The sequence below is a fragment of the Bufo bufo genome, chromosome 4 (assembly GCF_905171765.1).
Source record: "Bufo bufo chromosome 4, aBufBuf1.1, whole genome shotgun sequence".
NCBI classification, from domain to species: Eukaryota; Metazoa; Chordata; class Amphibia; order Anura; family Bufonidae; genus Bufo; species Bufo bufo.
The window spans coordinates 345,607,265-345,633,515 of record NC_053392.1 but is presented as its reverse complement, the minus strand read 5'-3'; the positions used below and the strand labels follow the sequence as shown (position 1 = coordinate 345,633,515).

Genomic DNA, 26,251 nt, shown 5'->3' with positions numbered 1-26,251 from the left:
GCTAGAGATCCGGCAGGCAGTTCTAGCATTGACGGAAGCTTGTAAGTTTCTGTCTGGCCCTATTAACTATAATGGGGACTGGCAAAGATCAGGCTGAGAATCGGTGGGAAGAAAACCACTGCCGGATCTCTAGCGCTAGTCTGAAACTAGCCTAACACTAGAGCTATAGGGACTATGGATCAATAGTGTCATGTGCTTAACATGTAAGGCTGCATTCATGCTGAACTTGGGGCAGACATTTGCAGGACACCTTTGACATTACAAAACCTAGGCAGTAAACATATGCAACTACCTGTCATAAATGTATACCCACAGTATACATCAGGGATACTCAACTGGTGGACCGCGGACTGAAAGCAAACTGCGGTAGCCAGCTGTTTGGACCCCTGCATGTCCCACTCTCAATTGTATCTGCGTCCTCAGGACCAATTCCAAAGGACACTTTTTTGGCATACATGTGGATAATGGAATTCCATAGGCTGTATACAGTATTTCAGTAGCAACATTAATCTTTAATGGAGAACCCAAGCAGTGTGAACCGAGCCTTAGGTTTTCTTAGGATAAAAACAGAAAATGGTAGTATTTGTGAAATTATGTTTTTGGTTTTTTTTGTATTTGGGAGGCAAAAACAAGCAGTATGTTAATAATTATGACAAATGGATTTTAAAAAGTAGAAGGATATTTTTTGTTGTATTGTATAAAGTCTGATACATAACTTGATGGACAAAATTATTTTCAAACGCCTTTAATTTCTGTCTGCAGGACCAACGTAACAGGATGAAAACTTTGTATTTCAACTTCAAACTTTCATTTTTACAAACAGTAGGTCACAAATTTGCTCCAGAATTAATACAAAATAATCTTACAAAACGTTTGGTTCATCCTACTTATAATCAACTAATACTTGGAGTCATTTAATAAAGAAACACTTGTCCTTAAAGGCATATTCAACCAGAGTTGTAGATTTACATGAAAGTTTAGAACAGTTACAGCCATTACAAGAGTCATGTATTACTGGGAGTGCCATTTATGCTGCAGTACCCTCTGTGCTCTGAGATATGAGGATTGCAGGAGCCTGGGGGTAGTAGCCATCAATGTCTGTATTACTGCCTGAAAACTTGGTAAATTTATAATCCAGGGGCAAATCTGAAAAACAGCAAAATATTATATTATTATTATTACTACATTATTTTCTTAATGTGTATATTATATTGTTAACCATTAGTCCACTGATCAATCCTCTGTACATTTTTAATCTATTGCCAAGCTAGGAATATCTATGGCAGCAATTCTGCATTACATACAGGTTACATGGTGCCCTATGTGGAATTTTCTTTTGGTGCCCACTCCATGATCATGTCTGAGGTGCTGATGGGCTGACTGAGGAAGCCACTTCCTTTGTCATGCTCCTTAGATGCTACAATTAAGCGCAGAATTTAAGGCAGGGGTGGGGAACCTTTTTGCTGCCGAGGGACATTTGGATATTTGTAACATCGTTCGGGGGTCATACAAAATTCTCAACTTAAAAATTTGTCGTCTATATTTGGTCAAACATATAAGTGACTTATTTTTGCAGCACAAAATGGCGCCTGCACTATATATTACAAATAGTACAGGAGCCATTTTGACCACATATAGCAGTCTAATTTTTAAGTTGAGAATGTTATATATTTAGTTAGTTATTTATTTGGCATTAATGGCAGCCAAGCTAAACCCGGGCGGGCGGGGGGGGGGCGGTCCAGAGAGGGGTTCACCCAGCTTTCACTCCCTGCCACTTTCTTCACAACTGTCCCTGACTTTGTCCCTTTCCCACCTTCAGATCTGCCCTCCACCAGCCTCAAATCAGCCTCCTATCAGACCCCCCCAGCCTATATATGACTCATATAAGACCCTCATTAGACCTCCCAACCTCAGATCAGCCATCAAACCCTCCCTAGCCTCAGATCAGACCCCTAATAGGCCCCACAGCCTCAGATCAAACCCCACCAGCCTGAGACCAGCCCCATCAGACCCCCCCAGCCTCAGATCAGACCCCCAATAGGCCCCCCAGCCTATGTACGTGTCAGGACACAGCGTGGGGCCGGAAGAATACCAGGGAAGTTGAGAACAGCTAGCGATGCGCTGTTCTCACCTTCCTGTGGCTCCTGCATGCTAATAATGGAATCATTAGCATTTTCACAATATGTTCTGGCAGGGAGCCCCACCCCTGATTTAAGGGGTTAAGCGGCTGGTATTATCCCCTTTTCTGATACCTGTATTTACAGCTGGAGCCCTTTTGTCAATGACATCTTCTGTCATTTTGATATAAATGTACGTCAGGTAAGGTATACATTTAAGTAAGGATACATTAATAAGCTAAGACATGTACTGTGCGGTTCTATATACACATACAAGTAATATAGTGATATTTTAGATTTCTAGGCTGCATATTACTCTAAATGATACAGTCATAGAGTTACCAAGTGCCAAATAAAATTTCCACACTATGACCACACATTACTACCGCATATGTCTATGAAGCTTCTCATTCATCCATTTCATGGTATATCAGTAGTAATGCCAGAGCAACTGAACTGCACTTTATGTTTTTCCACCTTGAAGAACGTTCACTAGTCATCTGATTGGCTTTCTCAATTAGCCTCTTTTAATTGAAAAACTCAGTCAGATGACTAGCAAAATGTCTTTAAAAAATATACAAGTCCAGTTGCTCTGACTTATTACTACTAATATACTACAACATAGTAAATAACATCACCATACTGTTACTAAATAAATAAAAAACTATAAAAAGACCTATAATATCACCATATAGCAGTTCTGCACAGACACTTTGCAAAGTGATTATAGTGCAGTTAAATCCACTTACTTATGTGTTCTCTGACTAGTCACACACTTTCCTTTTTTGTCTTCATCCGACCCAGACCACCATAACTACTTCTCGCAACTATAACTTGTCTCTGCAGAGTTTGCTGCTCAGTCATCTTTCGTTCCGCACTTTTTCAGTACTCTCGCTACCTATTCCCTTCCCCTTTACACAAACTTGTCATTCTACTGCTCCTTTAGAAGTTCCATTCCAATACTTCCTCCATTACTGTGTCTGCTCCTATGCCAGGTTCCCAAACTGCTGTATCTGTAGTGTATTAACATGCCTCCAAATGCCATACTTTAAAAATAATGCTGTTAAAACTATGGCTACCCCCCAAATTATAGATTTTAACCCAAGGTTTTAATGTTTTCTCTTATTGCTCCTACGTGTAATATTGCACCCTTACTTCCCTTACAAAGTGTCCTCTTAGTGTCTTCTACATAGTAAATGTGATCTTAGTACCCTCCACACATAAATAGTGTTCCCTCACAGTTTTAGTGCTCTGTAAGTAAGCCCTAACCAAGTACCCTAAAAAGTAACACAATTTATACTCACCCACAACTGCTCTGCTCTTTGGTCAGCAATTAGCATTCAACAGTGGGAGTAAGAGTCAGGGAGGAACACAGAAAAAGCAGCACACAGAACAGACCGTCATAAAGAACAACACTATTATTATCCCTGACAGCCTGCTGCACTGCAGAGCCCCTTTACAGTAGATAATGTGACTTGGGTGGTCACACAGGTAGCACACCTCAAAGGCTAGGCTATGGTCACAATAACAGTTAAGCAAGTGCTAAAGGTCTTTTAAAGAGGTATTCCCATCTTCTAAAGTGATGGCTATCCAGGGTTAAAAGGGTATTCCAAGCTGATAAAATAAAGACATATACAGTGGATATAAAAAGTCTACACACCCCTGTTGTCAGGTTTCTGTGATGTAAAAAAATGAGACAAAGATAAATCATTTCAGAACTTTTTCCACCTTTAATGTGACCTATAAACTGTACAACTCAGTTGGAAAACAAACTGAAATCTTTTAGGTGGAGGGAACTGTTCATAATTCCCTCTAGCTTAACTAAGGCCCCAAATCATGATGCTGCCACCACCATGCTTCACTGTGGGGATGGTGTTCTTTTGGTGATGTGCAGTGTTGTTTTTGCCCCAAACATATCTTTTGGAATTGTGGCCAAAAAGTTCAACCTTGGTTTCATCAGACCATAACACCTTTTCACACATGCTTTTGTGAGACTTCAGATGTGTTTTTGCAAAACGTAGCCTGGCTTGGGTGTTTTTCTTCGTAAGAAAAGGCTTTCGTCTTGCCACTCTACCCCATAGCCCAGACATATGAAGAATACGGGAGATTGTTGTCACATGTACCACACAGCCAGTACTTGCCAGATATTTCTGCAGCTCCTTTAATGTTGCTGTAGGCCTCTTGGTAGCCTCCCAGACCAGTTTTCTTCTCGTCTTTTCATCAATTTTGGAGGGACGTCCAGTTCTTGGTAATGTCACTGTTGTGCCATATTTTCTCCACTTGATGATGACTGTCTTCACTGTGTTCCATGGTATATCTAATGCCTTGGAAATTCTTTTGTACCCTTCTCCTGACTGATACCTTTTAACAATGAGATCCCTCTGATGCTTTGGAAGCTCTCTATGGATTATGGCTTTTGCTGTGGGATGCGACTAAGAAAATTTCAGGAAAGACCAACTAGAGCAGCTGGAGTTTATTTGGGGTTAATCAGAGGCACTTTAAATGATGGCAGGTGTATGCTGACTCCTATTTAACAGGATTTGGAATGTGATTGCTTCATTCTGAACACAGCTACATCCCCAGTTATAAGAGGGTGTGCACACTTATGCAACCACATTATTTTAGGTTTTTTGTTTTCTTCCCTCCACCTAAAATATTTCAGTTTGTTTTTCAATTGAGTTGTACAGTATATAGGTCACATTAAAGGTAGAAAAAGTTCTGAAATGATTTATCTTTGTCTCATTTTTTTACATCACAGAAACCTGACATTTTAACAGGGGTGTGTAGACTTTTTATATCCACTGTATATACTGTACAACTCTGACCAGTACATTTCCTCTGTTAATGGAACTTTGGCAACTTATAGCTTGAAACTGATCAACTAAATCACTTCATAATAGCAGGGAGTCTGAGCTAAAGGACCTCCTGAGAATGAAGGGAGTGCAGGGCTGGTTTAGGACCTTTAGTTCCTTCATTATTTAGCCTCCACAGTTGTGCCCCGGCTACCCGCTGTACAGGTATTGCAGCCAGGCCATAAGGGCTTATGCACACGAATGCATTTTCTTTCCGTCTCCGTTCTGTTTTTTTTACGTACCGTATGCGGAACCATTCACTTCAATGGGTCCGCAAAAAAAAAAGAAGGAAGTTACTCCGTGTGCATTCCGTTTCTGTATGTCTGTATTTCCGTTCCGCAAAAAAATAGAACATGTCCTATTATTGTCCGCTTTACGGACAAGGATAGTACTGTTCTATTAGGGGCCAACTGTTCTGCTCCACAAAATACGGAATGCACACGGACATCATCCATATTTTTTGCGGACCGCAAAATACATACGGTCGTGTGCATGAGTCCTAAAGAGGGTGGCAATAGTTCCCTGTACAGTTGGACGGTTGGGGTGTGGCACAGCTGGATGGCTGGGATGCAGTATAGTGTGATGACTGGGATGTGACTGTGCATGCAAAACTTATCCTAGCCATATGCCAAAACGCTACAAAAGATTGGAATACCTGTTAAATGGATGCATTTTAACATCACTTTGTGAAAAATCAACTTTCTATCAGAAGGCGTTTCCAGTTCTTTGAATCATTAACGCATTCCCGACCGCCTAACACATATATACGTGGGCTGTCGGGTATTTAAAGATGTGCTTGTGAGCAAGCGCAGCAGGCGCCATAGCCACGGGATGCCTGCTGCTTTAAAAAGCAAGCACCTGGGGCTAATGTAATTGCAAGACTCCATAGGAACACAGTGACATTTTCATAAATTCCAATGCTAATGCATTGGAGTCTATGAGAGAAACAATCTGATGATTCCCTAGGAAAGCTATTAAAAAGTGTTAAAAAATAAAGTTTTAAAAAATATAAAAAAAATACGACCACCCCGCAATATATCAGTGTTGGCCATGCTTGCACACTATAGGAAAAAGCGTTGGCCTCTCTGGTGACCGGGATCGTGGGACCGCACATAGGCTGGTGCTTTTTCCCATAGTGTGCAAGCATGGCAACCACTGATGGATTGCTGGGTGGTCGTAACCATGGAAATGAGCAGTATACAATTATATGGAAAAATGAATCCAGCCAGCAAGGAAGCAATATGGATAATAACAATACATTAGTAAGTGCTTGGTATTAACTTTAGATAATGAATGCTATTTTCTGAAGTGAGACTACCTCTTTAAGCTGACCATACACTTTTAATAGCTGTCAAACGAACATGCATGTGTGTTCTGAATGGGGGAGGGGAAATATGTCACTGTCAGAAACCTCTGGTCTTTGCTTATCCCCGCTAAGATTTAGGACACCCCCATACACATTATTAGACAGTTGCTTGGCAGTGCTAAAATCAGGGGGTTCGGCTCATGTTAATCTAATGTGTATGGACAACATTAGCCTTTTTCTGATTTTAACCCATGATCTAGTCTTCATTATAACAGATCTCAATTTTTTATATCTCATAGTTGTAGTATTACTACTTGATATCATTTCATTCTTGACAACTAACAATTTGTTTATATTACATCATTATTGTTGACCATGGAGCAGCTTTTCAAGCTATCACTGTCCTCTGTCCACGAAGACAGTTAATAATTAATAATTGCAATGAAGTAGCAAAAGGTAACTCTGCTTGTCCTGAAAAAAATAAAAAATAAAAAATAAAATCTTTTGAGTGGACATACATGTAGATGTATGTACATACTGATGGGGGGATATTTGGCTTTGCTATTTTTCCTTGTCATGTCCCAAGAATTGTTAAAAAGTTGGACTTTAACTCACAGACTGCCACTTCCAAAAGGTGGTGCTAGTGAGATGTTTTTTTTCCCCTAGGTAGGAGATACCTTTTTGCATGTGAATTTCCCATGAAGCATTGCCACTAAGTCTCTATACACAGCTGGTCTCTATAAGGAGAGACAGCATGCTACCTAAGCTGCATCCAAGGCATCGCACTCAGCCAGTCTCCGTGCAGATGAAGGGTAAGCACCCTGACACAGCTGTCTGCAGATGTCATCTATTTTTGCAGGTTTTACTGCCTGGCGTAAGATCATGAATTTTTATAATTCCGGTGCAATGTCTGGTCCGTAACTGGCAATTTATTTTTTATGTTCACTGGGTGTTCACTTTTCATGTTTTGTTTTTGTCACTACGACTTTTCAGGGTTACAGTACCCCTATGGGTACCCCTTTCTGTGGTCTAGGGGTGTGTGTGTGGCCATCTGGTTCCTCACCTTCCCCCCCCCCCCCAAAAAAAAAAAATAAAGACCTTGACTTTGGCTCTTAGCCAACACCTGGGGTGGCAGAGGTAGAGGCCGGAGCAAGACTGGCACTTCTCCAGCTTCGGCTGTGGGGTGGCCCTAGTCCTGGTCCCCTGCAGGTGCTTTCTGGCCTGGAAGGACCAGGATTGGTTTATGGAGGGCCCTTCTCTTATGGAGAGGCCCGTGATGGACAGTGACCTAGACCTAGTCATGTCCCAAGGCTTGTTAAAAAGTTGTACTTTGACTCATAGGGAGACAGTTCCAGAAGATGGTGTTAGCAAAATGGTTTCTTTTCCCTGAGAGATACATCTTTGCAATTGAGTGGACTTAATAAGTTCAGACTTGAAATGGTTTAAGCACAAAAGCAAACCATATGCGAGTAATCCACTTTGTTATTAATAAACTAAATGACTAAATTATTTACACTAGTTCCTGCGATAGCAAAGACTTTAGTTTCCACCTGAAAGCAAATAACGCTAAAGCACAAAAGACAACAACTTTCCCAACATATATATTTCTTGGCCCCAAAAACCTGCCCTACCCGTTCTGGTAATAAAGTCGAACATCCGGTACATTCATCTCTAAGCATTGTCATAACATTGCTTAATGTGGACAGTCAAGTATTGTTATTTGGATGTTATCAACAGTACAAAATACACTTCTGAGCTTGGACTGAAGAAGCTTCTCGGTTACGTAATTCTGCTTTGCAGACTCACATCTGGTTTATAAATAAGCCCACATCTTTTAAACATATGTCCAGTCTCCACATTTTGGTAACAGTGCTTTTATGAGATTATTGAAATGATTGCTCCACATTCCTCTTAATGGAACAGGCCTGAGATTTGTCAGTTTACGGGCCAAACACTCAATGCGATTGTTGTATTATCACCGTTAAAGGGGTCGTCCAAGAGCAAAAATAAAAAGAGTCAAATCAGGGAAACTGCATAAAATAATAAAAGAACCATTACTCTCCTGCCAAATCCCCCGCCATTCCAGCAGTGCAGCTCCAGTGCGTGCCATCAGTCTTTCCTTTCTGTGCTAACACACAATACTCCTGCAGCCAATCACTAGCCTCTGTGGTCTCCTCTACTCAATGGTCTACAGTATGTATATTTGCCATTTTATTGGACTTCTACCCTACTAGAAGACCATTTTTAATGCAGCATGGGGTGGGTGTCTCATGAGTTGTCACTGTGGTCATATATTGTATAAAGCTACATTTTGACACTTACTTCTATTCTAAGTTAGCCAATGTGTATTAATTTTTCATAAAACAAAAAACAAAAAAATACCAATTAATATCATAACTACAAAAAAATAAATAGGCTATATCATCAAAGCCAATAAATATAGGGTGTTATTACACAAACCATGGCAAGTATAGGTGAAGCCAGGCAAATACTGATGCGGAACTCATGGCTCAGCAACAGAACCTGTAATAGCACCCTAGTAGGCATAAATCAATAATAGTAATTGTCATATACCTGTACTGATAAACTACAATTTAGTCACAGTACACACTAAATGAATAGCGATAATTGTCATATACTTGTTCTTATGAACCACAATACAGTAGAAATACCACCTAAAATCCATAAAATTGTTATATATGCCCTCAAAATTGTCTTAAGGGGAATCTGTCACCAGTTACCTCCCTTTCAAACTATTTGTATAGAGACATATCTGCGTTACACCTGATTCAAACACTGGTGCAATGAGTGTCACCATTGTTGCACCCAAGCCCCAGTACTTTCTGTGCCAGCCCCTCCCTTGCTGCTTTAAATGACAGGGTCAAGCATTGGCAAAGCAGTGAGGGAGGGACTGGCCACAGAAAGTAGTGGGGCTTGGGTGCAACAAGAGCAATGGTGACGCCTTTGTTGCACCAAAGGCCACTAATTTGCATATTAAGAAAAAGTATCATAACTTGGGATCACAGCTTTGGATCAACAAAAGAAAAAACACACTTTAATCAGGTGAACCACAGGTATATGTCTGCAAACAGTTGGATAGGAATGGCGCAGCTGACATTCTCGTTAAGAATCAATAAATGGACTAGTATATATAATAAATATCTAATTGTAAGCTTCTGCACACACAGCGGAGCAGGAAACAGATCTTCAGCTCATAATTAAATCCATAAGTTGTTGAATATGCCCATATTGTAAACAGATGTATTGCTGTTAAAGGGTGTTTTCATGGATACAGGATTAGTGGGGTCTGACCCAGGGGGCTACATTGAAACCGTAGACCTTGCTTTTTGATGGCATGCATATATTTTTCCATGAACTCTAGGTGATACATACATTTTATTGTAGTATGTCTCCTACTCTTTTATAGTTCATTTATGCCTGTTTATATGTTAATTGTGATGTTTGTGTTGTGGCATGTTCATAATTGCTGTGGATTCTGTGGGATCATGCTGAAGACCAAACTGGGCCTGATAATATACAGTATGTATGTACATCACTGTACATTGAATCGGAGTAGCCTTGTGTACATAAACCACTTATATGCAGTGGTATTTGTCCGAATGAATCCCAGAATATTTTAGTCAATGGGCATTCTGTTAACATCTGGCAATGCCAGACCAAGATAGATCTGGCAGGCTGTCCTCTGCTAGAATTATGCTGGCAGTGTGAAACAGGCCTTAGCCGTGATGTCTAGAGCTGCACCAGATTTATCATAGGTGCTCGAACTGGATGTTAAATGTGGTGCATGGATAGACACTTTTATCAAGCTCTATTGGTTGGCTTACTTTGAGACAAAATGTTATGCCAGAATTGTGGTGCAATTTTTGCGCAAATCGGCACATCTTAGGTCCCACCCCTTCACGGAAAGCATCACTCTTTCCACTAAGCCCCACCCCTTTCAAACAAGTTAGGGGAAAATGTGTAGAAAAACTAGTTGTTCCAAAATTGCGCAATTTTTAGCAGATTTTAGGCGAAAAACATTAGTAAATCTGGCCCAGTGTATGTGGATGCTTTGTGTATTTTTGATAATCAATATGTCGTCCATCCCCTTGTTTTTACTGACTGCAGAATGCCAGATTTGCCTAGTTATGTACTGATAAATCTCCAAGTCTTGTATTGTAACGTGAGTAGTCAGAGTTGCTATTCAGTTGCTATTAACCATGTGAAGCTGTGATAGTCTGCAGAATACTGAATCTACCTGGATAAATAACCCTCCTTGCTCCTAAATCATACATTTCAGGAAAGTGAGGAAGCTGGAACAATAAATCTGTAAGAACGTTCATAAATAACATTTTCTCTGCAAATTTTTGTTGAATTTTTAGTTTAAAAAATGACAGGAAAATATTTGTCTTAAATTTCCTGTAAAACTAATTCAACAAAAAGTACATGAAAACATCAAACATATAACCTATATCACCTATTCCAGATGTAATTCTTGCCCTGGAGCTACACTCATTCCTAGCAGGTCCTTAAGCACTGAACAGCTAAATGTAACCTTTAGGACTGATGCAGATCGCACACAGACCCATGTATTCCGATGGGTCAGCAAAAAATGCAGACAGCACACGGATGTCATCCATGCGACCATTCTGCAAATTAGAGAACATGTCCTATTCTAGTCGTTTGGCGGACAAGAATAGGCAGTTCTATTAGGAAAATGCAAAACGCACATGGCCGGTGTGGCGAAACCAACCTCGCCACTGGGTGGTGGAGAAGCCTGGTTGCCAGCCTCTTGCCCCAGGATTATGGGCCCTCTCATCAGCCCATGCTAAACATAAACCCCATGGCGATTTGACTATGTTTGTGGCATCTGAGCGCTGTTTGGATATATTGAGCGCTCAGATCCAAGCCATCTGGGGATATGTTAAATGTCTATGTTTACTGTAACATTGTATATTTGAGTAGTGATGTCTGTCCTATTGTCCCCACGTGTGTATTGGCGATTTCCCTTTGTCCTGAGAGATAATTGAATTACTCCTCGGTTGTCTGCAGGACAGAAGACATTGTGCATTCTCCTGCCTGTGATAATTACATCAACCCATTGTGTAAGGTAATTGTATCACAGGCAGAGGGGAGGATTTTGTGTGGGAGTGTTTTACTGTATTGTACGTGTTTATTGGTTGTTTTTACAAAACCCTGTGGGTGGTACTAGTGTGTAACAATGTTATATAAGAACAATAAACACACAGCTCTGGCTGACCACTGCTTGACCCTCAACACGGAGCCTCGTCTCATTCTTGGGGGGATTCACTGTATGCGGTTAGAGACTGATTTCTAGGAGTGTAAGCCGCTTGGGTGCGTTTCCTATTCGTCTGCTAGCAGCTATTCGTGAGGTTCCGTCCGTAGTTTGGAGCATTCCCTTGTATACCGTTACATTGGTGGCAAGCGGCGGGATCGTTCTCACAGCCCAGAAGGACAGCTACAAAGTAACATCATTCCCTGGAATTACAATTTGAGGGCAACGCATGTCCCAGTACAGCGACCCTGACAGCAGCAGGATGGAACCAGCAGTGGCATACGATGAGGAAGACCTGGATGGCCGGGATGCATTAAGGAAAGGCATCTGGTACGAGGCCCTGAATAATGTACAATACCAGCGAGGCGAGAGTCTCCCCAGTGAAGAGCAGCGATTGCAGAAGCAAGTGGCCCTGCGGATGACCTTTCTGGGAGAGCAGCCCCTGGAGGAATGGGTGAAGGAACTAGAGCACCGGGGATGGCAGGAGCTATGGCTGGAGGATGTCTACCAGGCTCTCTGGTGGTATATGGCACAGTATATACCCTGGACAGCTGAGCATGACAAGCCAGAGGGAGAGGAGTTTGATGGTCCTGGCTTGTTATGGGAGTCCTTTGCAGAGCCTGACTTCGGGAGCCCTGCACAGTCCAGACTTCAGGACATTTTCTATGAGAGGGAGGCTAGGCAGGATTGGGATGACCCCCATGAGGTAGAGAAAGACCTGGCTCACCTAGCAACCCTGGAATGGGAACTGGAGCAGGACTACCGAGATCTCTTCCACTCCATTGGGAAGGCTCAGCAGGACAGCAAGATGACAGACACAGATCCAGACCCATTCAGCTGGGCAGATATTGTGGAGATTTACTGGGAAGAACCCCAGGTGGCCAGTGGAGGTGGGACCAAAGTCTCTCCACCAGTCCTGCAGGGAATTGGGAGCCCAGTCTCCATTCCCCAGCGGCAGGCTGAGTTACAGGGGGCAGAGACAGTCGGTCCTGTTGCCCAGCGGCAGAGTGTCCTACAGGGAATAGAGAGCCCAGTCTCCTTTCCCCAGCAACAGGACACTGTATTGGGAGCGGAGACAGTCGGTCTCCCTCCCCAGAGGCTGGAAGTATGTATGGGAGAGGAGATTGCTACCCCCTCTCCCCAGCGGCAATGTGATTTATTGGGAATTGGGAGCCCAGTCTCCATTCCCCAGCGGCAGGCTGAGTTATAGGGGGCAGAGACAGTCGGTCCTGTTTCCCAGCAGCAGATTGAGTTGTTGGGAATTGGGAGCCCAGTCTCCATCCCACAGCAACAGAAGGATTTGTTGGGAATTGGGAGCCCAGTCTCCATTCCCCAGCGGCAGCTTAACGTACCAGGGGGAGACAGTGTGCCCCACAACCGTGCAGATGGGACCGTGGTCTCTGCACTCACAGCACAGGGGGTAGGGACAGTCGGTCTCCCCCCAAAGCAGCATGGTGGTTTATCTAAAGGGGAGACAGTCGGTCTCCCCCTCCAACAACCAGGCTACAACCAGGCTTCTTCCGCGGTAGCGCTGGCACCAGGGCAAAGTACCGCTGGTCTCTGCCCACTCAGCAACCCACCAAGGCAGTCTACCAGTCCCCCACACAGCCGTAGTGAGGCACATGGACATGGACAAGTTTATCCCTTTCTCAGGTGTAGTAACCATTTATTGTGGGTGGGCTGTACTGCTGTTTCTATTTTGTGGGTGGGCTGCTTGACTAACAAGGGCACTGACCGGCAGAAGGTCAGATACCCTGTTAGTCTGTTTGGAAAAGGGGAGAAATGTGTCGAAACCAACCTCGCCACTGGGTGGTGGAGAAGCCTGGTTGCCAGCCTCTTGCCCCAGGATTATGGGCCCTCTCATCAGCCCATGCTAAACTTAAACCCCATGGCGATTTGACTGTGTTTGTGGCATCTGAGCGCTGTTTGGATATATTGAGCGCTCAGATCCAAGCCATATGGGGATATGTTAAATGTTTATGTTTACTGTAATGGTTGGGACATTGTATATTAGAATAGTGATGTCTGTCCTATTGTCCCCACGTGTGTATTGGCAATTTCCCTTTGTCCTGAGAGATAATTGAATTACTCCTCGGTTGTCTCCAGGACAGAAGACATTGTGCATTCTCCTGCCTGTGATAATTAAATCAACCCATTGTGTAAGGTAATTGTATCACAGGCAGAGGGGAGGATTTTGTATGGGAGTGTTTTACTGTATTGTACGTGTTTATTGGTTGTTTTTACAAAACCCTGTGGGTGGTACTAGTGTGTAACAATGTTATATAAGAACAATAAACACACAGCTCTGGCTGTCCACTGCTTTACCCTCAACACGGAGCCTCGTCTCGTTCTTGGGGGGATTCACTGTATGCTGTTAGAGACTGATTGCTAGGAGTGTAAGCCGCTTGGGTGCGTTTCCTATTCGTCTGCTAGCAGCTATTCGTGAGGTTCCTTCGGGAGTTTGGAGCATTCCCTTGTATGCCGTAACAGCCGGTATCCATATTTTGAGCATGCAGCCTTTTTTTTCCCTGTCTAGAGAAAGATTCTATTCTTGTCCGCAATATGGTCAAGAATAGGACATGTTCTATTTTTGTTGTGGGGACATGGACTGGACATACAGGTGTGGACGGACACGGTGTGCTGTCCTCATCTTTTGCAGCCCCATTGAAACGAATGTGCCCACATCTGATCCGCAAAAAATGCGGATCAGATGCAGACCAATACTACAGTTGTGTGCATGAGGCCTAAGAGGGAAAAGAGCTCCCCTGCGCCTACTTTTTTCTGCAAGTTGCTGAAATTCTGGAAGATGCATCTACAGCGGACATTTTTATGTATGTTTTAATTTTTTTCAGGCTTTAGTTTAATGGCCCTCAGCGCTACTCCATCAAATTGAATAGGACTGAGCTGTAATAGCAGACACACCTGTGGGCAGGTGTGCAGCCATGTTTTTCTAATCCTGTACATGTTTTCTAACTTATAAATCATGGCCATCATGAAGATCATACTACTTACCTACAATTGCCAGGATGCTGGGGATTGTTATTGTGCTGTAATTCCTAATACTGGAACAGCACCAAGTCACATACGGTGTATCCTGTGAGCTCTTAGCTCCAGCAATGCAGTCTGCAAAGTACGATCCCCATTTCTTCGATACAGAGTAATTTTCTTGTCCTGTAAGGCTCTAGAACCAAAGAAACAAAGATCTTCATATGATGTACTGTGGAATGTTGAACACCATTCAGTTTATTTTTTATTTTACTCTTACAGTAGTTGTAGCACTGCTTTCTAACACAGCGCTCCAAATCACCTACAAAAATACATAGTTAAAAAGCATCTGTTAGCAGGATCAACCCCATTAAACCTGGCATAATGTCTGGTAGGGCCGATCCTGCTGACTTTAAAGAATAGGAGGGGGAGGGATTGGGGGATTTAATCGCTGTGTTTTTTTTTTGTTAGCATGAAAGGGAATCCATCAATAGATTCATGTTATCCTAACCATGGACAGCATAAAACACTGGCAGGCTCCTACATTACAAAGAACTAGGATTTACTCTGAAACACTGCAGCATTTCATAGTAAAATATGGTTCTTTATAACATAGCAGCCTATCAGTATGTCATGCTCCTGGTTAGGACAGCATGAATCTAGTAACAGTTTCTCTTTAATTGTATTTTTATAGTGCGAATTCTATGCCTGAAGAGAAGATAGGCCATCATTATCTGATTGGCACCAGCGATACATAGAACCGTCTGTTGTACAGCGGATGGAGCAGGTTACTGCAGCTCTGCTGCCATTGAAGTGAATGGGAGCAGTGTTGCAGTAATCAGCTCCGTCCACTGCACAATGGATGGAGTCTGTAGTTCCATTGCCGAGTTCTGGCGGTAGAGCTACTGCTGAACAGCTAATAGGTGGGGGCGCAGGGTGTCAAACCGCCACTGATCAGATAGTGATGGCCTATCCTGAGGACATGCCTACAAATGTAAAGGTTTGGATAGCCCCTTTAAACTCACCTTCCTAAGCCCTCTCTGATCCAGCACAGCTGATCAGTCATCTCCACCCAGCTGCAGCTGTGCTTTAATGTTTTGGCTGCAATGCTGACATCTCGTATACTGCTGCAGCCACTCACTGGCCTCAGTAGTGTTAGGCCTGTGACAGGGCTGCAGTGGCAAATGGAATGTCTCCGCTGCAGCCAAAACATTATATCACAGCTGCAGCCAGATTGAGAAGATGGAGTGGTTGTGCTGGATCAGAGACAACTTCATAAAGTGGAACTTAGACAACCCCTTTAATGTCCTGCTATATGCTTTGAAGAGAGAATGTTGGGGGCATTACAGCATTCTGTCTAAATATTCTGTTGATATGAGATAAACTGTAATAGAGGATACTCGGGGTGTACTACAAAAATCAATGTCACCCCTCCAAAAAAAAATCTGCAAAAGCATTAAAAAAAAATAAAAAAAAATTAAAATATAGAAAAGAAAAATGTGTCAAATGACCTGACAACCTGAGGAAATGGTGTCCAAACTTCCAGTAGAGCAAAAATACAGCAAAAATAAGAAAGGAAGCAATTTTATTTGAAACAGTGATAAATATCCTACCATTTTGTGTATACAGGCTTCTATGGTTACAGCTAGAGATAAGCGAATTCTATATTTTGAAATTCATTCACGCTTCGTTTACTGGTAAAAGGTGAATTGCGTTATGGATTCTGTTACCACGGAACATAGCGCAATTCTATGACTGAATACATAACGGAATGCCTTTAGAGGCATTCCGTTATTCATTCCGTCATAATAGAAGTCTATGGCCTGCATAACGGATCCATCCCGTTTCCGTTATGCAGGGGAGTCCTCCTGTTTTGCAGCCCATAGACTTCTATTATGACGGAATGAATAACGGAATACCTCTAAAGGCATTCCGTTATGCATTCCGTCATAGAATTGCATTATAGACCGTGGTAACGAAATCTGTAACGCAATTCACCTGTTACCAGTAAACGAAGTGTGAATGAATTTCATAACCTGAAATTCGCTCATCTCTAGTTATAGCCTACATCCTGCATGTCAATTCTTCCTGCAGTCATTCATCAATTCCCCTGCCCATTACTACAAAGGTCCGGCTAGGAATTTAAAATGGCTGTGGAAAAAAGCTAAAAGTAGCCCTGCGTTGTAGGCAAGTCCAAGTTGACAGAAGACGAGTCAACAGAAGTAGGCGGGGCCTGCAATACCATAGTGGAGCACAAAATACTGCCCTAGCAAAACCAAATACCACAGTGCAGAACATAATACTGCCACCCTCACCACAGTATTCCACTGTAAGGAAGGTGATACAGTTGCGTTCAGGAGGGCGCCTCTAGCATTACAGATTATCAGAGTCAATTTTAGCTCGGCTACATCTGGAATTATTGTGGAAACCATCAGATCTTTGTGTACCTAGCTGGCGGCTGTGAGGAGGGCTTGAGTGGCCCCTCTGGGCATCGGCCCACTGGGAGATTTCCCTCTAGGGTCTATGGCCAGTCCGCCCCTGCAAGGGTGGGAATAGAGTATGTGAACTATTTGCATAAGGGAGTTAAAGTGCAGAGTGAATCATGATAACAAAATGTTCCGAAGCAGGGTCAGGTTGTATCTGTACCTGCTGTTTGATTAAGTCATAAATCCACTGTAGTGGTTTTCTTGTTATGTCGGTTTTTCGGATATGACACATTGATAACGCTGCCCCCAAGTGTTAAATCATTTCCTTCAAATTGTTTATTTCTCTATTTAAAATTCTATATTTAGGTGCTTGACTCTTCCCTACTATTACCGTGAATTAACATTTCAGAAGTTTTAAATCATTGGTTACTACAAAGAGGCGTGGAAAAAGGACAGATTTTTTTTCTATTAAATATCTCAAAGGGCTGTAATAGTTGTTTTTGTTAACTTTGGCAAGGCCACATCTCACAGCTGCAAGAAATCATTTTCTGCCCTGTGTCTCAAAGGCGTAGTATGTATTTGAAATAACCAGGATTACACTACTTTGGATTATATTTGCCTTTATGTTTCCATTAGAATGCACAGTACACATAAAAGTATGGGTCCGCACTAAATGTCTCTTAGGATTGTTCACAAGCAGTTACTCTTCCAGAGGCCGTTCCTTTTTAATCCCTGGCTTCCAACTTCTTCAGTCACTGAACCAATCGGCAGCAGAAACCTTTTTTTGTCCCTTCAAAATAAAACAGATACGGTATAGTGCAGACCCGCAAGTATATAATTTTATTGTACTTACAAGATCATTTCTTGCAACATCACATATACAATTAGTATCTCTGCCCGACCCGGGTTTTACTACCAGCTTAGTCTGGGGCGTCATCACTTTACCTTCATTGGGGCGGTATTTATTATCCCACCCCCTAAACACATGTTCCGCTTTAGTTAACCTCTGTGATTAAGCGCTATCCGTTTAATGAAATAACAAATACAAATATGGAGAGGGAAAACAATAAATTATTTCTGTGTAGAAGTTTGAAACCAGATAAAGTAAAAGATTTTAATGGTGTTTCATGGATAGATAGTTAATAAATGAATGATGCTGATATATGAGTTTTAGAGAAACAGGATGTATGTTTTGTGATGTTTTATATTTATTCATGATTTAAATATATGTGGATTTTGTTGGTATTAATGAATAATACACAAGGTAATTAAAAAAATTTGAATATACAAAAGTCCAACTCCGGACCTAGAAAGGGGTGTATAACTAAAGCGGAACATGTGTTTAGGGGGTGGGATAATAAATACCGCCCCAATGAAGGTAAAATGATGACGCCCCAGACTAAGCTGGTAGCGAAACACGGGTCGGGCAGAGATACTAATTGTATATGCGATGTTGCAAGAAATGATCTTGTAAGTACAATAAAATACAGAGAAGTTTTATACTTGCGGGTCTGCACTATATCGGTTTCCTTTTGAAGGGACAAAAAAAGGTGTCTGCTGCCGGTTGGTTCAGTGACTGAAGAAGTTGGAAGCCAGGGATTAAAAAGGAACGGCCTCTGGAAGAGTAACTGCTTGTGAACAATCCTCTACCTAAGGCCTCATGCACACGACAGTATTTTTTCACGGTCCGCAAAACGGGGTTCCGTTATCCGTTTCCGTTTTTGTTTCCGTGTGTCTTCCTTGATTTTTGGAGGATCACCAGACATGAAAAGTGAAAAAAAAATCTAAGTCAAGTTTGCCTTGCAAATGATAGGGAAAAAAACGGACACGGATCACGGACGCGGATGACAATCTTGTGTGCCTCCCGAGTTTTTTCACGGACCCATTGACTTGAATGGGTCTGCGAACCGTTGTCCGTGAAAAAAATAGAACAGGTCATATTTTTTTGACGGACTGGAAACACGGATCACGGACGCAGATGACAAACGGTGCATTATCAGAGTTTTCAACGGACCCATTGAAAGTCAATGGGTCTGCAGAAAATCACGGAAAACGGAACCACCGGACACGGAACACAACAACGGTCGTGTGCATGAGGCCTAAGAGACATTTAGCACGGACCCATACTTTTATGTGTACTGTTCAGATTTTATAGGGAGTACGGACCTACTCCCTGTTTTTGCGACTGCAGCTTTTAAAAGAAAAACGTTCAGAAACTGCAAACAAAACCCCTTTTCTTTTAAGTTCCATTAGAATGTGGCTAAAACACTAACTTGATTGTCTCTAAGATGAAGACAGTAAATATTTCATCATTTGGATCCTTGCCAGGGCGATTGTAACTTTGGAAAGAGAATCATGCAATGACCTTTAAGGCGTACCACTTGACATTTAAAACACTGTTATCCATTTATTCATCTGCACCTTGTCACAAGCCCTTTTAAGGGAACCTGTCAGCAGATTGATGTTGTCCTAACTATGGGCACCATGAAATACGGACAGGATCCCACATTACAAAGAATTTGGGGAACTTATGATGGCCTGTTTGCCGGTTTTCTGCAATAAACAAATTCACAAATTTTGCCACACACCATTTTTTGCACTTCAGCCGGCCGTTTTTTAACAGCTGTGACATGGCCATTTTCAGAGCCATTGAGGTCTACTGGCCTACTCACATGGCCATTTTCAGAGCCAGTGAAAGACAGACGTCAAAAAATAGGACATGTCCCATTTTGGCTATTTTCAAGGACAGTCAGCCCTCATACAACTGAAAGGTGCTGTTTTTGATGGCCATCTTTTAGAAAGCACCCATTTAAGAAAAAAAATAAACGCCCATTAACAACGGTCCATTTTTATGGTTATCATGTGAATTTAGACTTTAAACAAAAAAGTAGGAGGAGTTTAACAGAAAGGGCCTCATAGTCTTGACAAATTTATCATAATTTACCTGAATTATAGCTGAAATCTAGGCCAGCTCATAGATTATCTAGGATTCTGTTTGTGGCACATGGATAAGTCAAAGTAGTGCCAAATTCTTACTCCAACTTTTAAGTATAGCTGATGAATGAAACGCCAGTAAATCTGCGCATTTTACTAGGAAGTGTATATAGGAAAAGTTCTGTCAATCAAGTGTTAGGCCTCATGCATAGAAAACTGTTGTAAAGAATGTGTTAGTGTTGCCTATGGCAGTCAATCAGATCAATGGGTGCTATTCAAACTTTTTTTTTGAAGAAAATGAAAGCTTGGCTGTCAACCATGTTTACCAAAAATATTTATGACTAAGATACCACTTAAAACTATTTTTGACAACTCAATGACTTACAGTATAGTAACTGCTATAAATATTAAAAGGGTTTATGTTTAAAGTGTAATTGTCGTCTCACTTTTCTTGAATGTGTTGGGACAGTTATGTTAAATGTCTTTGTATTGCACTTTATTAGGGAAATATGCAAACTTTTCTTAGAAAACTGACAGTAAAGTGTCCCCTTAGCAACCCTCTAACTGAACTTTGCTAAGAGGAATCCAATTTTTATTGATCTACTGAACACTAAAGATGGATAAATGTATGCAGAGGCGAGCTTCCAAGACCTCTGTCTGTTTCGCTTTCCAGCATAAATGGCGGCTTTCGGATGGACAAAATGTCCAGGGCACCCTGGAGTACCAAGTACCTAAGTACCAATTCAGTTACCTATGAGTCTGGCTGTTATGGGAATTGTAATGATCTAACAGCTCAAACAGTATATTGCAATACTTGTAGCAGGTAACAATATGCAAAGTTCATGAGATATGCAGCTAGGATGCATACAGGGAGTGCAGAATTATTAGGCAAGTTGTATTTTTGAGGATTAATTTTATTATTGAACAACAACCATGTTCTCAATGAACCCAAAAAACTCATTAATATCAAAGCTGAATATTTTTGGAAGTAGTTTTTAGTTTGTTTTTAGTTTTAGCTATTTTATGGGGATATCTGTGTGTGCAGGTGACTATTACTGTGCATAATTATTAGGCAACTTAACAAAAAACAAATATATACCCATTTCAATTATTTATTTTTACCAGTGAAACCAATATAACATCTCAACATTCACAAATATACATTTCTGACATTCAAAAACAAAACAAAAACAAATCAGTGACCAATATAGCCACCTTTCTTTGCAAGGACACTCAAAAGCCTGCCATCCATGGATTCTGTCAGTGTTTTGATCTGTTCACCATCAACATTGCGTGCAGCAGCAACCACAGCCTCCCAGACACTGTTCAGAGAGGTGTACTGTTTTCCCTCCTTGTAAATCTCACATTTGATGATGGACCACAGGTTCTCAATGGGGTTCAGATCAGGTGAACAAGGAGGCCATGTCATTAGATTTTATTCTTTTATACCCTTTCTTGCCAGCCACGCTGTGGAGTACTTGGACGCGTGTGATGGAGCATTGTCCTGCATGAAAATCATGTTTTTCTTGAAGGATGCAGACTTCTTCCTGTACCACTGCTTGAAGAAGATGTCTTCCAGAAACTGGCAGTAGGACTGGGAGTTGAGCTTGACTCCATCCTCAACCCGAAAAGGCCCCACAAGCTCATCTTTGATGATACCAGCCCAAACCAGTACTCCACCTCCACCTTGCTGGCGTCTGAGTCGGACTGGAGCTCTCTGCCCTTTACCAATCCAGCCACAGGCCCATCCATCTGGCCCATCAAGACTCACTCTCATTTCATCAGTCCATAAAACCTTAGAAAAATCAGTCTTGAGATATTTCTTGGCCCAGTCTTGACGTTTCAGCTTGTGTGTCTTGTTCAGTGGTGGTCGTCTTTCAGCCTTTCTTACCTTGGCCATGTCTCTGAGTATTGCACACCTTGTGCTTTTGGGCACTCCAGTGATGTTGCAGCTCTGAAATATGGCCAAACTGGTGGCAAGTGGCATCTTGGCAGCTGCACGCTTGACTTTTCTCAGTTCATGGGCAGTTATTTTGCGCCTTGGTTTTTCCACACGCTTCTTGCGACCCTGTTGACTATTTTGAATGAAACGCTTGATTGTTCGATGATCACGCTTCAGAAGCTTTGCAATTTTAGGAGTGCTGCATCCCTCTGCAAGATATCTCACTATTTTTGACTTTTCTGAGCCTGTCAAGTCCTTCTTTTAACCCATTTTGCCAAAGGAAAGGAAGTTGCCTAATAATTATGCACACCTGATATAGGGTGTTGATGTCATTAGACCACACCCCTTCTCATTACAGAGATGCACATCACCTAATATGCTTAATTGGTAGTAGGCTTTCGAGCCTATACAGCATGGAGTAAGACAACATGCATAAAGAGGATGATGTGGTCAAAATACTCATTTGCCTAATAATTCTGCACGCAGTGTACACGTATAATAATTTGCTTATGTTTCTTCCATCCTGCCTATTTCTTAGAATAAAAATGAGGACTCTGTGGGTGGTATGGAGATATGATCTAAAAGAGTGTCATCAAAAAATTCACTAATAAACCTGGTGCAGTGTCTTGCGCCCTGCAAGACACTGCACCAGGTTTATTAGTGAATTTTTTGAATTTAGCTCAGTTAGTGACCAGTTGCTTAATTCTAGAGAAAAAGTACTTAGTTTTAACCCCTTCATAACGCAGTGATTTTCAGTTTTTGATTTTTACTCCCGCCTTCCTAGAGCCATACCTTTTTTATTTTTCCGTGGCACCATTTATAAACTTACCTTTGTGGTAAAACAGACCTGTTTCCTTCATTCTCTGGGTCAGTATGATTATAGCGAGACCACATTTGTATAGTTATTCCTGTGTTTAAAATAAAAACTTATTTTCATCGCCATATTCTGACCCCCATAACTTTTTTTTAGATTTAAAGGATAACTGTCACATTTAGACACTAATTTCAATTTTCATATATGTAGTTACTAATAACATGATATTCCAGAATCAGTTACTATTAGACTGACTTACCCCATATTTAATAAGATTAAGCCCATAGCAACCAGTCTGCACAAAACTGCAATTTCACTATTCAGTTAAGATGGCCGCCACTGCCCTCACCCTGAGGCTAATCCCGCCTGACCTCACTAGCCAGTAACAATAGCCCCCCAAAAGTGTCAGTAACCAGAGCCCTCCCCCTAAAGGGTTAATCTCCTGCAGCACAAAGGGGTCCTCTTACCACATGTTGCTTTCATTTATACACTGAGCAGATGGCAGATCTCCCTTCCCTGTTGTGCGCTGCTTCAACTCTGCATTCTCCAGCTCTGCTGAGTGAGGGAGAGTCTGCCAAGTGCAGGGACAGGGAGAAGTGCACACAGCCCAGGCACTGTTATCAGCTGCTGGGGAGGACCTGGCTTTAATCATTTACTTACAGTCCCTGGCTGTCAGTAATGTGACCCTGCACGCTGCGTGCTCCGTCCTTCAACAGATAGACGGACCATGCCTAGCAACCCTATTTTAAGCACAGGTAAAAGTAGGCAGTACAGGGAACAAAAATTTGGAATTAAGGGGTAATTGAATACACAATGAAAAGTTGAAATAGGGCCACCAGGGTGATATTAATTACCACAATCAAATACTCCCAAAAAAAAAAATACGACAGTTATCCTTTAAGTCTACAGAGCTGTGTGAGGGTTAATTTTTGTGGGGTGATCTTTAGTTTTCAGTGATACCATTTTGAGGTGTGTACGACTTTTTGTTCAGCAGCAAATCGGATGTTTATAGTTGATTTTTATATTGTTTCTTTTTATTATATTTTTAAAAACTTAAGCTACTTTCAGTGTATGTAATTCTGCTATTGAGATCCATCATAGGATTTCAATAGCGAATGAAAACGTTTCAGTTTTGTCCCAATTCATTGAGCTCCTATCGTCCGCGATGTGGTGCGGAGCAAGACGTCCTGACACACAATGTAAGTCAATGGGGACGGAGCCGTTTTCTCTGACACAACAGAAAACGGATCCGTCCCTCATTGACTTTCAATGGTGTTCATGACAGATCCGTCATGGCTATATAAGACACAATACAACCGGATCCATTCATGACAGATGCATGCGGTTGTATTATTGTAACGGATCCGCAAAAAACGCTAGTGTGAAAGTAGCCTTATGCCTTACATTGCAATGAATTATCACTGCAATAAAGGTTGAATTTGCTATGGTCTGCAGGTGGCAAAGCTCCATAAGAACTACAACTGTAACAGCATGTGTTTCTTCATAGCAACTAACGCTATTCCAGATAATGAACGGCTCCCACGAACGCTGCATGGGGGAGCCAAACTGGCCCCGGGAGCACTGCATGGGGAGCCATACTGGCTCCGGCAGTGCAGTGCTCCTGGTCAATTGTATGGGGTTGAATGCCTGTGATCGGCATTATCACCTTGAGTAAAATGGCAGAAACCTGGTGGCTAGGGGGCCCGCTCCACTCAGGATATAACAGCAGAAATCCAGCAACTAGGGTGCCCGCTCCACTCAGGAGAGAGTGCCATCTATGAAGGCCTGACATCCGCCGTACATGCATGGTGGATGTAGTGAAGGGGTTAAACCATATGCAAATGCCCAGTTAAGAGCACAGAGGGTGAACCCAAGCCAATGTGCAACCTTTATCTGCCTTCTCTTTTTTGATTGATATGGCCAGGGGAGATGACTGTGCAGGAACCTGACCCTTTCAACCAAGAAAGAGAAGTAGGTGCTGGCAGGAAAAGAAGATGGAGTAAGGGTGCACAGAGTGCTTGTGCCCACCCTCGGTGCACTTAACTGTACTTAATTTGCTTATGGATAAAAGGTAATTTTTCTTTAGGATGAAGCAACAGATTGCTAAGTGAAAGGTATCAGTATATTCAGATGAGCTAGCCCTATAAAGCATTGTGCCTGGTTTAAGGGAATCTGTCACTTTGGATGAGCCCACAGCTACATTACTGGAGTCCTCTCAATGCATTACATGGCCAGTTTGTGGCCACACATTCTAGGTATGGGGGTGAGTACAGAGCGAGAACTTACTGATCTGAACTCAGTCATCCAGTACTGACACTTACAGAGCTGATCTGAGATGACAGATTCTCTTTAAACAGTAAATTTTGTGGCAACAGATTCCTTATAAAATCTTACCCTTGAAAATACAAAAAGGCCAAATCTATATGCAACTTCATATAATTATTTGCTCCTCATTTACAACATTTTCAGAAGAGAGTCATTCTACTGCCTGTATGCTGTCCCAGTTCATTATGTAAAGTATAATATTCACATACTGTAGCCTGCGCTAAATAAGCACAATCTTTACTGTCAGCAGGAGGACATCCGTTTCTGCACACAACCTTTTGAAATCTTTTTAGGAAATTCTTGCAACTATATATAACACCCACATATAAAATCCTAAGAAATGCATGTATATAAATATGACACAAAGCCATATTCAGGTGCTTTGGCTTTGACGCAAGTCCTTTCTCTACGGATGAGAAGTTCCCATAAATACTCATGAAAGTGGCTGTAAACTGGATTTCTTTACAAATAGCAATTAGCCTTCTACCTGGGATAGACGACTCTCTGTGCATTGGCCACAGTTCTGTTTTCCTATTACATTCATTAATCCTGTAAACAAACAGTCCAACAACTTGGGAGCCGCTGAGCTATGTTTGCTGTGCTGGAGCCTGTTTATTGCTTCTCGTACACATGAAAGTGTTATACTGGACCTCAAAATAGCAATCTTTCCACAGTCTGTCCAGTCAAAAGGATGGGAATTTCCGGATTAAATTGCTGCTATGCCGCTATTAAAATTATAAATAGTCAGTCGACTTTGATGTTACTCATTAGACAAAACCGAAAATAATGCATTAGTAGATGTTTGTGCACATTCCTAGAGGCTTTCCTGTGGGACCTAAAGTGATGCAATTTCTAGAAGAAAACACCAGTAAAGATCACTTACGTCATACTTTCCTTTCTTTTTTAAGGAGGATCCAAAATCAGTTACGTCTGGCTCTTGGACTTCACCACCTTCTAGCTCCTCAAGAATGAGGACAGTCTCCCAGTTGCTATAGTAACGGGCTGAGAAAATATCTGACCGCATGCTGTCACCAAAATACACCACCTGCAAGCCAGGAAATACATCAATTAGAAGACTCCATTAGCCATGCAGGGTGGCTAGTTTATGCTGGCCTAGGAATTAAATAATGATCAATCAGTCATATGAGTAATGACATCTTTATTTGTGACTGGGTTTCTAAAATACTAAGATTGCATTAACACACTCCTACTAAAATTCAGTTAATATACTGTATACTATACTGATACAAATTG

The 26,251-nt window shown here is 41.8% G+C and overlaps 1 protein-coding gene across 1 annotated transcript in view; it reads right to left on the bottom strand.

The window, feature by feature from the left end:
• Positions 1 to 731: 731 nt before the first annotated feature.
• NT5DC1 (5'-nucleotidase domain containing 1) overlaps positions 732 to 26,251 on the bottom strand; it is a 287,049-nt gene continuing 261,529 nt past the window's right edge. The window contains exons 10-12 of the mRNA XM_040431037.1: positions 25,881 to 26,042; positions 14,584 to 14,752; positions 732 to 1,146 (exon numbers count right to left, since the gene is read on the bottom strand). Coding sequence (XP_040286971.1) covers positions 1,028 to 1,146; positions 14,584 to 14,752; positions 25,881 to 26,042 — 450 coding nt within the window. The 3' untranslated portion in view covers positions 732 to 1,027. The remainder of the gene's footprint in view (positions 1,147 to 14,583; positions 14,753 to 25,880; positions 26,043 to 26,251) is intronic.